The sequence below is a fragment of the Parasteatoda tepidariorum genome, chromosome 1 (genome assembly GCF_982258835.1).
Source record: "Parasteatoda tepidariorum strain Cologne lab strain chromosome 1, Ptep-v5.0, whole genome shotgun sequence".
Taxonomy (NCBI): Eukaryota; Metazoa; Arthropoda; class Arachnida; order Araneae; family Theridiidae; genus Parasteatoda; species Parasteatoda tepidariorum.
The window spans coordinates 95490025-95507277 of NC_141755.1; the positions used below are offsets into that span (position 1 = coordinate 95490025).

Sequence of the window (17253 nt, forward strand, 5' to 3'; positions counted from 1 at the left end):
CCACAGATTGTAATTTTGACCTGAATCAGAGAACGATCGATCTCCAATCCAGTACCCCCAGAGGTATTGATTTGTTATGGGAACATGGAGGACTTTTGCGACTCGACAGATTTAACGTGCATCAGTCACGTCTTCGGCCGGCGGGTTTCGAACCCACGAACTCCCGGACATGGACCCAGCGCCCTACCGATATCTACTAATAATTGCTATTTGTACTGAATAGTAAAATATTAAAATAATTCAAACTTTGGTTCTTTCATAGTGATCTATATCTACTAAAAATTGCTATTTGTACTGAAAAGTAAATTATTATTTCAAGTAATTCAAACTCTAGTATTTTTATAATGCATAATCTATATCGACTAATAATTGCTATTTGCACTTGTAAAATTATGTTTAAGACGAAATGTTGAAAGTAAAACGAATAATTCAAAAAAGTTTTGCTTACTTGAAAAGAATATAATACTGCCAGCGTCGTTTCAAGCAAAGCCATATCTTTCCACAGAGTTGTCGGTGTTCTTGTGTCCAAACCTAATTTCTCTGCCACTTCCTGAAAATTATTTATATAGTTAACAAGTGTAAATTTCTTTCAGTGTAAATTTTGCTGTTAATCAATTAGATGTAAAGAAACTTATGTATTGTTGATATATATATCACAAAAAACAAATGCTTATTATGTTGAGCGATTCGTAATTTTGTGCAGAGATACGGAGACGCCAATTAAAGATTAAAAGGATTACTTTCGCTCGAAAGATTCAGATGCTTTATAAAGAGCCGTTATCAAAAGTCAATTAATTGCCTTTGAGTTATGGAGTAAACTAGGTCAATCAATTCCGCCAAATTAATAGAACATAAGAACCTTTTTTAATAGTGTAAAAAAAACAAAGAAAAAAAGCTAAATGTTAAGAAAATATTACGAAATAGGTCATGATTAGCAATTTCCAAAACGGAATCTCTCTGGAATGTTTAAGATAGACATAGCAGAATTAAAAAAAAATAAAAAGAAAGTAATTTCGATTTATACTTAAAGAAATTTAAAAAACAAAAAATACAAACCGAGATGGCTTTAAAGCTATTCGCTTCATATGTAAATAAACATTCCAATTTGTTGAAAATGTTTTGCTATAGATATAACACACAAAAATAATTCTGTCAAAATATTTGAAGTTAACAAGATTCCACTTATCATTATATTTCATGGTACGCTTAATTTCAAATAATTATCAAAAGAATAGTAAAATTTAGGAGCTTAATGGTGTAAGGGTTTAAAAAGACGTTTTTGATAAGATTTCTTGGGGGAATGATCTCATTTTAATTATATTTAAATTTACGATATTCAATTATTTTTATAAATTCTTAAAGCAGATCACAGTAGATAAAAGTTTAAAGCAACATTTGTTTTACTGTTTTTCGAAGCGGAAGAGGTTTCAAGGACATTAGGGAATAAAGTGTTGACAAAAATCTTAAAAAGTCTCTCCTTTATCTACATACTTGCTGGAAATACGTTCGATAGCATGTAATACCTCATCAGATTACGGTCATATTGTATTCTTAGTCACGCAACGGGATGACATCAAAAATGTTCAATGCAACTAAAGTGTGTCCCATATTTTACACAAGATTATATCGATTTCATGAGTTGATGAGATTATAACTACAGTGTTATTCATAATACCCTCCGGGGTTTCGAAGCGTTATAGTAAAAAAACGAAGAAGAATATGGCAAAAAAGAACATATGAAATTATTCCGAAAGTATTCAAGTTTTAATTTAAGCAGTTGCCGGTAGATGGCAGTAACATGCACCACTGAAGACAGTTGTAGTAAAGAAAAATGGCGTTTACAGGTGGAGGGAATTAGGAATAACCCTGTATTTTCAATGATATCTATTTTTTTATTGAAACATAAAATACGTATGATAGGGTAAGATATAGAATAACAGATCAAGGAAATGCCTTTCATGGCTTTGCTGGCAGATACGCACTTTTTTTCTTAAAATTTTTCAGTAACAATTTGCATAAATGTGGCTGAATTTCGTTGTTGAAACATCGAATTGCCTCCATCACGTATCATGTATTGTGCATACGTATACAATACATGAAAATCGTATTATCATAACGAAAGTAATTCGAACTGTTTCATTTTTTATTTCGCTAATTGTAGAAATTTGAATACCAAACGCTGAATTGCTAACTTTCGCCCATTCAAAAAATGATTACGTTTAAAGTTAAACGTAAATCAAAGTGAATGCAGATTGCTATATAGAAAGATTTAAAGAAAAAAAACTTCTCTCTAAAAAAATTAGAAAATCAATATGTCTCCAAATTTGCATATCTAATACCTCCATAATGAAATGAAGAATTCAGAGATTCAAAACAAAAAAAATTAACCTTATCATTTTAAAACTAACTCGAATTTACCAAAATGTCTTTAGAATCCTCATTTGTACAATTTGCCAATTACAGTATGACAAAAAGGCCAAAATTTATAAAAAAGAATAATTTTACCTCCATCATGTTAAATCTGTACGGATCACACAAGTTTCTGGCTCCAATTTCTGTTGCCATGTACCAGCCATTAAAAGGAGCTGCCGTAAACTGTATACCTCCAATGTCCAGCATCATATCTGCCACTGCTGGAACAGCGTACCATTTTATGTCAAGTTCTTCAAACCACTTATATTTAGGATGCTCCAGTTTCACCATTAAAATCAATTCCTCTGGTACTTCATAATACTTTACACCTTCATTTGGTGCTGACACAACCCACGGCAAGATATCGAATCTTCCTCCTTTACCTCTCCATCCTAATCTTTGGCAAATCTGCAAGAAGAAAAACAATTCGAATAACAGAATTAAAATTCTTCCCTGAAAGGAAGTAAAAAATTTTTTTTTCCCAATGCCCACCTGTGTTATCATCCGTCAATTCAGGCATTTTCAGGGCGATTTTGTTGACCTCTCTTTCAGGGGCACCATATTAGGTGGGTCAACATCACTCCCACAGTGCAGACAGATAGTACAGAGAAGGAAAAATCATCCATGCCTTGCCCGGGATTCGAACCCAGAACCTTTCTGATGCAAAGACAGTTCCCTGCCCCCTACACAGGCCGGTCGGTAAAAGTAAGAAATAAAGCTAGTATTTTCAGCTTTGCCAAGCACTTCGATCAAGTAATTTTATTTTGAGGAAATTTTATGATACATTATTTCAAACGGATAAAGATTATAAAAAAAAAGATGTTCTATTATTTACAATCGTGGGTAAAATTATAGATCAGTAGCTTTTTTGGATATTTTAGCACATTGCATCAATTTAGAATTCAGGTAGATTTAGTACATTGCATCACTTCAATAGATTTAGAATTTGTGTAGATTTAGCATATTGCATTAATTGCGTAGATTTAGCACATGGCATCAATTTTGTTACCTCACCTATTGATTGTATCAGACGCATTCGAGTTCTACTGATAAACATCCTCATCTCGTTTATCGCTAGCTATTTCGTTTATTAGCAGCGGCCAATACTGCTGAGCAGTTATTGAACGAGCTTTCACCAATCATAGTTGTAAAAAGGACAGAAACAGTGTCCTCACATAATGTTGGCTTATACAAACTTGAAATGGGCATGAGAATACACATGATCGAGGCAGCTGTTTATCCAACTTTAAGCCTGGTCGGTAGGGTGCTGGGCCCATGTCCAAGGGTTCGTGAGTTCGAACCCCGCCGGCCGAAGACTCCCCGTGTAGTAAAATGGTGACTGATGCAAGTTAAATCTGTCAAGTAGCAAAGTCCTCCATGTTCCCATAACAAATCCAAACCTCTGGGGGTACTGAATTGGAGATTGATCGTTCTCTGATTTAGGTCAAAATTACGATTTGTGGATGAATGAATGGATGTATGAATAATAATATACCCTATAAACGAGCATGATGTAATGGGTGTGGCATAAGTCGAATTCTTGGCCATAGATGGCGCCACTGGAAAATACGAACAATCGCACCCCTCTGCCTTAACAGGCATACGAAAGCAAGCAAACAAGCAAGAGAATTTTACAATTTCGGGTAATACACGAATATGAAGACATGATAAGCGCCTTTTAATTTGGCAACAAGTAAATAAAACGCAATTTGAGCAACAACAACAAAAAAGTTCACCAATTTTTGCCAAGTGGCATTTCTAAAAATATTTTTTCCGTTTTTTCTTACCCTTGTTAGCTGAACTCTTCCAGGATCTCCTATGACACTCCCATCGGGTTGGAGATATCCAGCGTAGTTGATGAGTTGGGGATTCCACACTCGAAAGTCTTCTCTTCCTTCTACTCTCGGTGGAAAGAGTGTGATCGCTGACCTTTGAAAAAATAACAGCACAATCATATTATTACTGCAAAGTTTAAACACTTGATTAGTAGGTGTTTTAATATGACAAATTCAGTAGCATTTTTTTTAAATATAACAAACGCAGAACCTGTAACTTGAGATTTGAATTATAATTGCTCAATATTCAGCATAATCAACGTTTAATTTCAGCAAATGAGTCTAAGGACTTTAGCTTATTAATAACTTTTTGAAAACGGCCACTTGAATAACTATTCTTTAAACGCATTTTGTATTTTTTATTATAAGGTAAATAAAATCACTGAAAAAATATTGATGTTCACTTAGAATGCAGAAATTAATGGTGATAGAATAAATTGAAAAATGAATAATAAAAAAAAGAACAAAACTTAATCCTTGACAAAATAGCAATTCTTGTTAAACAAAACAAAAACCTAAACAAAATAGAAATCCTTGCTACTTGGTGATAGAATTTATTTAATATTTTTCTTTTTTATAATTTGCACTAATATATGCATGTATGCGGGAGTGATAGTACATTCGCGTGAAGACTTAATGTCGAATCAAAATATAATGTCTTGCAAATTTAGGTTTTTTCCTTTCTGAGTAATCTAGAATAATTTATAACCATTTATGAATCATAAATTTCGTGGATCCCTTTAAATATTATCTTTCGACGCTTAAAATCCCTGATTTTTACCTACATATTTGGAATAAATATGAAGACAGTTTTTTTTTTCTATTTTTTCTTTCCAGTTTCATACTATTGTTAAAATTTTTATACTTTATTTAACAATAATAGTGGGCCTTAAAATATCACGCTTTGTCGTTCCTCCTTATCATTTAGCTAAAAAAATGTTTAAATAAATGTTACTTCCCAAATCTTTCTAATTTGTAATATAATTTTTCTAATCCATAATCTACAATGGACTGAAGTCACAGATTTGAAAAATGAGACTGAATCCTACCAGTGGACAGATTGCAAGGCATGGTTTCCTGTATATCATCAAAGTCAGGCGTTAATGGTCAGTGTGTGGATGGGTGACCAATTTGATCAGCCTACGATGGGACTGAGGGTGTGCGGTATTGGTCCTCGTTAAACTGTTCTACCGTAAAGTGCTCGACTTCACGTGCAGGTCGTCGGGCTACCGAAGCGGGGGTGCCATCCCCTCTGCAGAGGATCAAAATTGTGATGGTATGTCTTCGGATCATCCTCAGGGATGTTTCCCAGACCGTCGCCAATAGTCCATTGTGCAGTTCTAGTGCGACGTAAATGAACCACAGCAACAACAACAAAAACTGCGCCGTAACCAACTAATCTGTTAGGATGAATTACAACTACTTTTGGGAGCCATTAGAGACTTTAATAGATTTCGAGAGTTATAATCTTTATAGTTAAAGCGAGGTCACTAAGCTGAGAGTTTTGATTAACATTATCTTTATGTAGTATTATTAAATGTGTTATATCTAATGGTGATTTTATAGTTATTTCTAGTTATATCTAATGGTGTTTTTATTATACTTATATATATCATTTATCAATTTGAAAGCTTGCGTTTTTCTAATTTTTGACAAAAACTAGTTGATACAAAAAAATTTCGGAAAATTTTTTTTTGAACATGGTATTAAAATAGGTTTGCAGCTTATTCTGTCGAAGATACTTGGAACATTTTAGAAATGGGAACAACAACCGCAAGCGGCACAGGTTCGAATTTGTGTATTTCACTATAATTAGAATCGAAACGCTATTTATTTAATCTCATCAACGAAGTGGATTCCTACATTGTCATAGTAAAACTCCACAAGTAGAACTATGCAGTGTTTGTTAAATTTTTTTTAGTTCCGTGTAAAAATTACCTTATGTTTCCGCCATTTGTTGCATATTCAAGATGAGTACACAATGCAGAGTACATTTCTCTGGTTGACGTCACATCTCTCCTGTCAAAAAGTTCCAATTTGCTCCATTGAATTCTTCCAATACATCTGGATGCATTCCTCCATGCTAATTTGGCACCAAACGATAGTTCATCGGATGTCAATGTGTAAGTTCCTTTTTCATATATTTCTTCTTCTATCTCTTTCACACGTAACCGGAAGTCTTCAGGGGAAGTGCTGAAAAGAATCGAAATTAATTCTGGTTATTGGCATGCTTTTGTTACCCCTTGTGCATTATAACCATGGAAGTTATCCAGACATTTGAGTAAACTCACGAGCAAGCTCACGTTTCGTCTTGATGTTCAAACACGTAGAATTGAATAAAAACTTCAATTGTAATCATTACCCTGCATTTGAAATTGTTTACAAATATAAATAAAAAAATGATGAAATGTCTTTTCATAAAAATATTAGACAGGAAATGAATTAAAAGTTAACAAAAGTTTTTCTAATGTTGTGTTAAGATATGACGAATGTGCAGATTGTCTTAAATTTGACTGACGTTTTCTCAATAATTTACATTTGAGGAATGATAAATAAGAAAAGTTTTGTTATAACAAATTCATGTGTCAGACCATACCGTTCCTTTAAAAACTATTTATTTTGAGTCTAAAAGTTTCCGACAGATGGCACTGCAACTCCCTTTCGTCGTTTTCATGAATGCAGTGCTTATGATAATGAGTTCGAGTATTTGTTTGTCATTATACTTTTACTTCGGATATTTTGTTTGCGGAATGTTTGTTGGACAGTTCAAAAATTTTATAAAGGGATTTTCATTCATTGAAAACTATCAAAATTTTCAAAATTGTGATTTTTCAATTATTTGAATTTGATTTCGACTTCTAACTATCTGTATCCTCGTCTGTTGAAAAAAAAGTTAAAACCTAAACCAGGAATTTTGAGAGGAAAACATTATCCTATCACACGATTTTTCTGCAACAATTGTTTTTTAATTTTGTTGGTTTTGCTGTTATAGATTTTTGAATACTACCAGTCTCATTTCGGATACCCTATATTTGGAGAGTATATATATTCAAATATTTTGTCCATGTGCATCGAAAATTTATGGATTAAAATGTAGTTATAAAAAAAATGCGATGGCATGAGATTGATAGCTATAAAAAAAAGCATACTGTATGTTTAATGTTATTGACTGATTCTAAAATTGGTCAATACACAATATTTGGTTTTCATATTGTGATATATTATACATTTAAAACGTAAGAATAGAGTTTTATTACTAATTCACTTCTTGCTATTAATAAGTATGCATATTACTAATTTTTTTTCCAATTATTTCTCCGATACAAAACCTTTTTCGTTTGATAAAATGTAATATTTAAGAATTTCTTTTTATTACAAGAATTCAAATATACTTGTATAACGTTGGTTAAAAGAATTTCCGTTTTGAAATTACGATAAAAAATTGTGAGAGATTATATTTGTGTTAAGTGAAGCATCTAATTTCTAATTTATGATGCGAATTTTCTATTAAAACATACATGATTCGACTTAAATGATTATTTGTAAATAATGTTTCGTTTCGATACACAACAAAAATTGCTTATTTAATTTTCTTTCAGGCACAATAAAAAATGCCTCCATTGATTAAAAGCTTTATATAGCATGCAGTTTTAAAAAGTATTCAAATTATAATTTAAGAAAATTTATTTTAATGCGTCCAATTTATTTTAAATTGCACTGGAATATTTATTTAGTGTATTTTGGAGGTTGATTAAGCTCTGTATAATTTAGAAATTTTTTCAAACCTATTGTTCCCTAAAACCTGAATTCTCTTATCTTCTGGATTATGTTCAAAATTTACAAGGCTAAGGAGTTGAACATTGGTAGTTTTAAACACAAAAATTGGGTCGGTTGTTCAAAGACGGTTATAAAATAAAAATGAAGAATAAAAAAAACCTATTGAAGTGGCAAAAGAGATAATTGGAATTTTTGATCAACTTAATATTTAAAATACATTTTTCCTTAAAATAGCATCAATAATCTTCATTAGTTTTATTATTTCGAAACCCTTCACCCTTCATTCACGCTTTCGTCAAAGGTCAAAGTTGTTTTTAAGATAAATATATCACAACAATACAATCAATTGATTTTTGTCATTGAATCAAGATCATTCTGGATTAATCACGCTTTTCTATATTCAATGATAACAAACGTTATTGTCATAAAAACGACAACATCAATAAAACAAAAAATATATTAGATAACGACAATACACATAATCACACGTAATAAATCAGAATTTAATGAAATAAAACTTGCAAATATAATAAGATGAAAATAAGATAAACTTGTACCCTTGGAAATAATCTTAGCATTTTTAAGGGGCTAGGAATATAAATAGTGTTTTTATTTAAATGCTAGATTTCCTAGGAAATCGACATTATTACTATTTAATGCATTATTCATTATTCGGTTAAAAACTTGCATCATGTCAACTTTTTGAGTTAACGAAAATTACATATATATATACTTAATTTACGTTAACTCAAAATATGACATGATGCAATTTTTTAACCGAATAATGAATATTGCATGAAATAGTAATAATGTCTTAGTAAAGGATTGTTATTCCTTTATATTCATTATATTTTGACATACTTGCGAATTTCAAACAGTTTTTAAAAAAAATTATCACAGATAAAAACATGGTCAGGTCTCCCAAAATATGGTCAAACTTAGTTTGTTTCTGGCTGTATGGCAACAAAAAATGGTATGTCAAAAAGCTCAGTTATTTTCATCAAAGCGCTTTAATAATGATTTTGGTTAAATTAATAATAAAGTGTGGTAAAATTTAATAATTTTATCATGAAACCTAAGAGCATGGCATCAAACAATTCTTTCGGTTAGATTTGCTTTCTCAGTTTTGAATTTTTCTCTAATTGTGTGGTTAGATGATCTGTAATTTTGAGAACCAGAATTTTCGGTAAACCATATGAACGGAATAATTCTATACGCGGAATAATTTCCTAATGAATGGTTCAAATACCGTATATTTTCGTTTTTATTAACAGAAAGATGTTTTTTTAATTAGAAATATTATTATTATACAGTACGATAATTTTAATAGAATTTTTTCCTCCGTGTATTATGTACGATTCCAAAATAATAAAACGGAACACTTTATTAACTTTTGATCTAATTATTGCTGTCTTATTATTTCGAACATGTAAAATTTTAATGTGTCAAAGAGGAAAATCTTGAAGGAATATTTGATTACCGTAGATGAGAGATTACAGTTTATTTCTAAGCTAGAATGGAAATTCTTTAAATACTTCTACGCTACACTATCCGGCCAAAAGTATCCGGACACACAGTTGTTATGGGGTCGGAAGTATAATGGTGTGGGGGTGTTTCTCGTGGTTTGACCTGTGTCCACTAGTTCCTGTGGGTGGAGACATGAACTCTGATATGTATGTGGATAATCTGGACAATGCTGCACTCCCAACTCTACGGCAATATTTCGGAGAAGGCCTATTCCTATGCCAGAAGGATAACTGCTCCATTCACACATCGAAGATTCCACAGACGTGGTTTATTTTATAACCGTCGTTGAGCAACAGACCCAATTTTATGGGTTTACGACTACTAATGTTCAACTCCGTAGCCTTGTAATTTTGAACCCAATCCAGAAGACAAGGGAACTCCTGAATCGAGTATTGGGAGAAATTTGCCTTCGTTGAGGTCTTTTTGATGGAGCTAACCCACATTTGCGTTACATGGCGAGGAAGACCACGAGAACCTCCCACGGTTAGCCTGAGGGCGAGGGGACTTTTACCCATAATCCGTCTACCACTGAGGATATTTCACGTCAGCACTGTGGTGGGTGTAAGCCGGATGCGGAATTTGTTTCGACTGGGATTCGAACCCGGTTCGTCTCATTGGAAGGCGAACGCTCTATCCCCTGAGCCATCGCGGCTCACAGACGTGGTTTGACGAAATGGGTGTTCAAAAACTGGACTGGCTTTCTCAGAAACCCGATCTAAATCCCATAGAACATCTTTGGAACGAATTAGAGAGCAGATTACGTAGCCAGCCAAATCGACCATCCTCACTGCAAGCACTCACTTCAGCTGTGATGGAAGTTTGGAAGTCAATTCCTATGGCCACCTATCAAAATCTGGCGGAAAGTCTTCAAAGACGTGTGCAGGCTATCATCGATGCAAAAGGGTGACTGACATCACATTAATATGTGACTCATGGAGCTTTAAGTCCATTACCATACCACTCGGTGTCCGGATACTTTTTTGGCCAGATAGTGTATGTCAATAAAAACAGACAAAACAGTTTGACTGAAGTTAAGTTCTTACTTTTTCAAAGACGCGAAGTATTCTTCTTGGAACTGCAGAGCTTCTTTTAAGATGTCTTTCTTGGAATCGCATACTGTTACGGAAGACTGCCCACTCATCAAAGCTCCTTTGCATGATGATGAAGAGCACGTAATTGGCTATATTATAAAATATTTCATTATTATAATATAATTCATCATAATTTACTATACCATAAAAAAACATCTGTAGCAGTGACAGAAAATTTCCGAGAAACTCGGATTCGATTAGCGCTTCTAGTAGCATTATTTACATTGATCCGCTGTTTTTTCAGAATTTCTCCGTATATTTAATAGTTTTGTTGAAAAAACGTTTCTTCTCCGTTTATCATCTTAACACTAGATTGGGTGAGGAAGTCATTTTGACTGCTTTTAATTTCAAAACAATGATGTAAATAATGACACAAATTCTTAGAATTTTGTACAACATATAATTTTTTATTGTTAATATTTACTAATAACTTGCTATATAACTGTAAATAATATAAAAAATATTAAAAAATAATTTTAAGCAAATTTTTTTACACATTATTTATTCTTTTACAATCCAGTCATTTTTAGCAATGTAGGTATGTACTAAATTTCAGTCTTTCTAGTGTTAATCCCAAATGGAGTAAGACAGCCATTTGAAATTCGAGTTATTGCCATGCAGTTTTGGGTTCCATTATATAACTTTACGTTTACTCCAATAATTTTACGATTATTTTCTATACTTATTTTCTTACTTTTCTTTATTTTCTATACTTTCTATACTTATTTCCTATACTTATTTTCTTACTTTTTAGCTATAGATTTATGGTTTTGAACATCGTATAAATAAAAATTTTATTGTAAAATTAATATAATATCGAAGCGAAATTCTCATTATCACAATTTCTTCTTCAGAAGAAACTTGAGCTGCATTGGCTCAAGGGACAGAGCACGCTTCTTATGATTAAGTGATTCAGGCTCGAATCCCAGCGATGACTGGGTGATACAAATTCTGCCGACATTAAACATTCTCATCTGGAGCGAGTACAGATTACATCGTAGCTTTCACTGAAAAAACTTGGTCCCTTCTGGTAAGAGTTTGCTTGAACAACATATTTATTTTTGTTGTAAAAACTTGTTTTATAATGGTAAAAATTAGTCTGATAACGGATTTCTTTCGTAATTTTTACGGAAATAAAAAACTTGTTCTTGCGTACTAAAAAACCATTGAGACTACTGATTTACTTTTTAAATTTTAAAGTTTTGCACAATTAACTCATCAACCAACCGTAAGTTTGCGGAATTTTTTTTACAGTGTAGTAAACATTAAACATAGCAAGTTTACTAAGTTTGATGTTGTAATGCTACAAGAAAAAATTATGGAATCCAATTTTTCTAGAGATTTTCTTGTACTAATACGCATTATTTTACAGTGTTTAATATTTTTAATTTTCACAAAATTAGTTATTTTGCATTCTTATAATTAATTTTGTTTATTATAGAATAAGCAATCATTCATAACTGTTGAAATTAGGATTTTATTTCAGCTCAGATATCGCAGTTTTTGATTTCATTTATTTCATGGTTATGATTTTATTAAATTCAGATAAATTATGATAAAGTTTACTCAGTGGAAAAAAATAACGGAACTCTGTTTATTCAGTATAACTATTGTTCTTAAGTCAATAAGTTTTAATTTTCTGAATGCAAAGAAATTTTAACTTGTTAGTAGTATATAGCAATTTGTAGTGATAGAACGGTAATATTCGCAAAGGAAAGATTGATTATAACATCAAGAGTTGTGCCAAGTGAATTATCTATATTTTATTCGTTGTGTTTTAATGTAATTTTCCCGTGAAACATATACCTTGAATTTACACCTAATATTTATTAACTATCAGTTTTTTTACCAGTTTGATGCGAAAACAACTTAACAGTTTTAAACAAAAAAAAGAATAATGATTTAAACGCATTTATTTGTATTACAATTAAATTCCTAAAAAAACACACACACATTAGATCCATTTTAAACTAATATGCATTTATAGTTTTCAAATGAAAACTTTCGGCTACAGTTAAAATATAAAATAACTTAGTTTTTAGCATATTTCCTATTACGTAATAAATTAAGTCCTCAAATTTTGTACAACTTAATAATTTTTGATGTAGAATAATTTGTAACTTAAAAAAGACATTGTATGTTATTTTTGATTAAAAAAAATCTCTGAAATGAGAGAAGAAATTAATTTAGTTTTTAGTATATTTCCTATTATGTGATAAATTAAGTTCTTAAGTCCTCAAATTTGGTACAACTTATTAATTTTTGATGTAGAATAATTTGTAACTTAAAAAAGACATGGTATGTTATTTTTTATAAAAAAAATCTCTGACATGAGAAAAGAAATTAATTAACCAATTCATTTTTTAGTACATTTCCTATTACATGATAAATTAAGTTTTCAAATTTTGCACTACTTATAAATTTCTGATGTCGAATAATCTGTATCATAGAATTGACATGATATGTTATTTTTGATAAAAAAATCTTTAGGATGAGAAAAGAAATTAATCCAGTTTTTAGTATATTTCCTATTACGTGATAAATTAAGTCCTCAAATTTTGTACAACTTATTAATTTTTGAAGTAAAATAATTTGTAACATTAAAATGACATGGTATGTCATTTTTGATAAAAAAAATCTTTGAAATGAGGAAAGAAATTAATTTTCGCAAACAATTTGACAATTAACAGTTTCCAAATCGTTTTTTTTAATCAGTCATACTATTTTCCGTTTTTGAATTCAATACTACACATTAAAATGCTTTTTAAATAGCTCTACAGATATATTTGATAGCTAATTTTAACATATTTCTGACAAATATCAATGCAAAGTTTCCCTGTTTTATGAACTTTAGTATTGAATATCTTTAACAAAGAAACAAAAACATTAGTCAGTTCTGTAGAACTACTCTCGTAAAAGATAAAAATCACATTCGATTTCAAATTACATGTTTTTTACAAGATAGCTTGATAAAAACCACTTACTATAATCAAAAACGGAAAAAGTAACTGATAACTTAAATGAACAATTTGTAACAATGCACATAATAAAGACTTACGTTTCATGTAACACATATTGTTCGATATTTAAATGATAAATAACACGATTAGAGATATGCTAATCTTGCCTTAAGAAAACTGAAACATGTGTTTTTAAGAGCTCACTGAATTTTTTTGAAAAGTGTACAATGTACTAAAGCGCACAACTTTTTCCAATTGGTAAGGAATACTTTAACGCAAGTTAAAATAAAGTTATAAAAAATTTAAAATGCAAACAATTTAAATAAAATGCATTATCTGTATTTTAAATATTGCCACAAGGAGAACTAAAAATTAAAAGAGTTATTGATGAAAATTTTAAATTTTAATTTTTGCTTTAAATCGATATGTTTTGCACTGATCACTTCAAGGAAAGTTATCAACAAGTTATCACAACATGTTCAATAAAAATACAAAACTTATTATGTGGATAATGTTAAATAAATGCATAATTGATGCAAAACTTATTACGTTGATAATGTTAAATATATGCATAATTAATGCAAAACTTATTACGTAGATAATGTTAAATAAATGCATAATTAATGCAAAACTAATTGCAAATAATACATAACTGAATCTTGAAGCAGAGATTAATTGTTTCTTTTGTTGGTAATATAAATGATTAAGAAATAATTTCAAAATTTGTCAGGTTATGATTTTCCTACAAATATATTAACGTATTTGTTCTGAACAACAAAAATAGAAAATTATTAAAAAGGGTCATAAAAATTCAATATTTTAATTTTTTGTTCACTGATTTTCACAGTTTTCATTCAAATAGGAGGGAATGTTATGGTTTTTTGGTAACGAATGTATCGATACACTTTGAGCATAAATTATTGATCTTAACCCTTTGACTACGAATTTTAAAAAATGATTTTTTTTGTCCAGTTTATTATTCAAAAGGACAAAATAGGTCACAAATAAGGCAAATTTAGTACATATTAGGGATTTTTCTGACAAGCAGTGATCAATTTTGAGGCTGGGACATATAAGTCCCGACCGTACTTAATTTTGGGATACATATGTCCATTAGTAATTCTTAAACATTTGTTGGGACAAAGGGTTAAATATTTGTGACTTTTTGTAAAAATCCTTAATCACATAGAACAACAGTTGTGTAAATTTGGCAAACCGTAAATTTTGTTTCGGGAGGCATATATTATAATAATTAATATTGTTTAGTGATGTAATTATGCAAATGAGCTAAAATATTGCCTAATCCAACATATATAACCATATTTTGTATTTTTCATTAACATAAAATGGTTCTAATATATATGTCTTTCCTGAGTCATTTTAGTCTAATAGATGCAGTCATTCAAGGTCCTATAGTCTTGACAGTTGTGTATTTCGATAATAAAAACGTGATAATGTTACTGTATTTTAACAAATTGCAGTTATTCAGCAACAAGGTAAATTTTAATGCAAATCTTTTCAGAAATCTAACAATAATACATTATTTCGCAATTCATTATACTGGAGAGAAAGAAATTCCTACTTTCTTGCGAACAATCATGTATTGTGTTATTTTTCTGATTCAAAAATGAATTTTATAATAAAATAAAAGTCGCGACTCCTTTTCAGTAAATACCTGTTGAGAAAAAAGTATCGTTAAAACTTCCAGACATACGGTAAAATTTACCGGTAAATACTCGGTAAAATTAAAACGCTGTAAAATTTACCGTGTTTCTGTCTCTATAAAGAACACCAAAACGCACGGTAAGTTTTACCAAAACGACTTTGGTAATAATTTTGTTAAAATTAACAGTAAAATATAAAATTAATATATAAATTATTACTCGATTGTAATGTACAATAAAATATATAAATTTCAGAATAATTGCTAAAATTTGGTAGATTTGGTAATTTTATTATGATGTATTTGGGCATACGAACCTTTTATTCGTTTAAATTAACTTTGCAATTTTGTATTTTTTTCTAAATGTGTGGTAATAAAAACTAGAATTTTGAAAACTAGAATTTCCGGTGAAACCGTACCCTTGAACGAAAAAACTACAAAAAGATCCTTTGACGCAGAAGTGACACCGGTGTCCAGTATATATATATATATATATATATATATATATATATATATATATATATATATATGGAAGAATTTACCCGGACAGGCCCTTAATTAGGGCATACGGGTAAATGCTTATTAAAATTAAAAAAAATCCAGAAAACAGTACAAACATAAAATACATAAAATACACATCAGACAATATATATATATATATTATATTATATTATATTATATTATATTCTGATATCATTATTTTCTGATATTCTAACTACAAGCAAAAATATATTTTGGTATTTTTTAATTATAAAAAACAGCTTTTATTTACTAGAAATATCTGTTAGATTATTTATCGGAATTATATTTGTACTATAATATAATATTAAAAACAATTTTGATTTTTGTTTCATTCATATTCAAACATTTACCAGTAATTAATTTCATAAATTAAAAATTTTAAATGATGAACATCTGTTTCTCTTCAATCTAAATAATAGCAAGTGCAAAGTTGAAAATGTATAATTTGGAAATGAACCGTGTTTGAAAGATTTTAGATTTAACGCAGAAAAAGGCATACGAAACATAGTGTTTCACGCTATGTTTCGTAATCATAAATTATTAAAATCTTAAATATTTTTTACTTATTTTGACCTAAATTAATGAAAAATAATGAAAAGTTTTTGAAAACCACGTTTAATAAAAATTTTGCGTCAAACGATTAAGGTAATTTTACCAGAATTTGTTCATCAGCGTATGATTTTACAATAAATCGTTCAGATTATAAAATTTTCTTTTATAAAATTATATTACTTTCATAATTTTTTTATACAAATTTTTTACTTAAATGTTCTTTAAAATAATAGGAAATTAGTCTTTTGAAAGAATATTCCTTGTTTACATTAAAGAAAATGAACTTTGTCTTTAAAAAAAATGCATCAACAAACAAATAAAATTTTAACTTACCTTCGAGCGAGTATGAAGGGAATCAGAAATTTTTTTACCAGTTACAAAATTGGTCAATTTAACCTCCGATTCACTTTGAATAAAAGGGCATCTTGATTCAACTTTATCGGGAAGTGGCTTATTAATCGACCCATTCAAGTTAAGATCTGATTTTAGTTTATCCAACATTACTCCCAACTTTTCCTTCATTGCCAAATATTAAAATCTTTAAGGAATTCTGGTTAGAACTTAAAAGATTAAATTTTTACCGGTAGTCTAGCTTTTATATATGTGTATTTTTTGTAAATGAAATTTATAGATAGTTAGGGGGAAATTTCCCCATTAATAACGATATTTTAGTAACAAATAAATGAAAAAAAAAATTGTTATCTAATTTTTTTTTTCTCTTTATAGTTATCAATGTCATTTAATGATAAAGAATCAAACTTCAATATTACCAAAAGCGTAAAATCCCGCTTTTATGAGGGGAATTTTTATCCCTATAATATTTCCCTACTGTGTAAAATGGGCGGGGCTTCAAATGAGACTATCATTTGTTTCTTCTATTGGTTGCTTTTTCGACTAAGATAAAAGTTGTCTTT

The 17253-nt window shown here is 30.0% G+C and overlaps 1 protein-coding gene across 1 annotated transcript in view; it reads right to left on the reverse strand.

Annotated features, from left to right (window-relative positions):
* The window catches only part of LOC107451684 (nitric oxide synthase, inducible), a 37455-nt gene extending 20459 nt beyond the window's left edge, over positions 1-16996 (reverse strand). Inside the window, exons 1-6 of the mRNA XM_016067851.4 lie at positions 16673-16996; positions 10595-10731; positions 6186-6440; positions 4200-4341; positions 2506-2820; positions 449-550 (exon numbers count right to left, since the gene is read on the reverse strand). Of these exons, the coding sequence (XP_015923337.1) occupies positions 449-550; positions 2506-2820; positions 4200-4341; positions 6186-6440; positions 10595-10731; positions 16673-16861 (1140 nt within the window). The 5' untranslated portion in view covers positions 16862-16996. The remainder of the gene's footprint in view (positions 1-448; positions 551-2505; positions 2821-4199; positions 4342-6185; positions 6441-10594; positions 10732-16672) is intronic.
* Between the last annotated feature and the right edge of the window lie 257 nt (positions 16997-17253).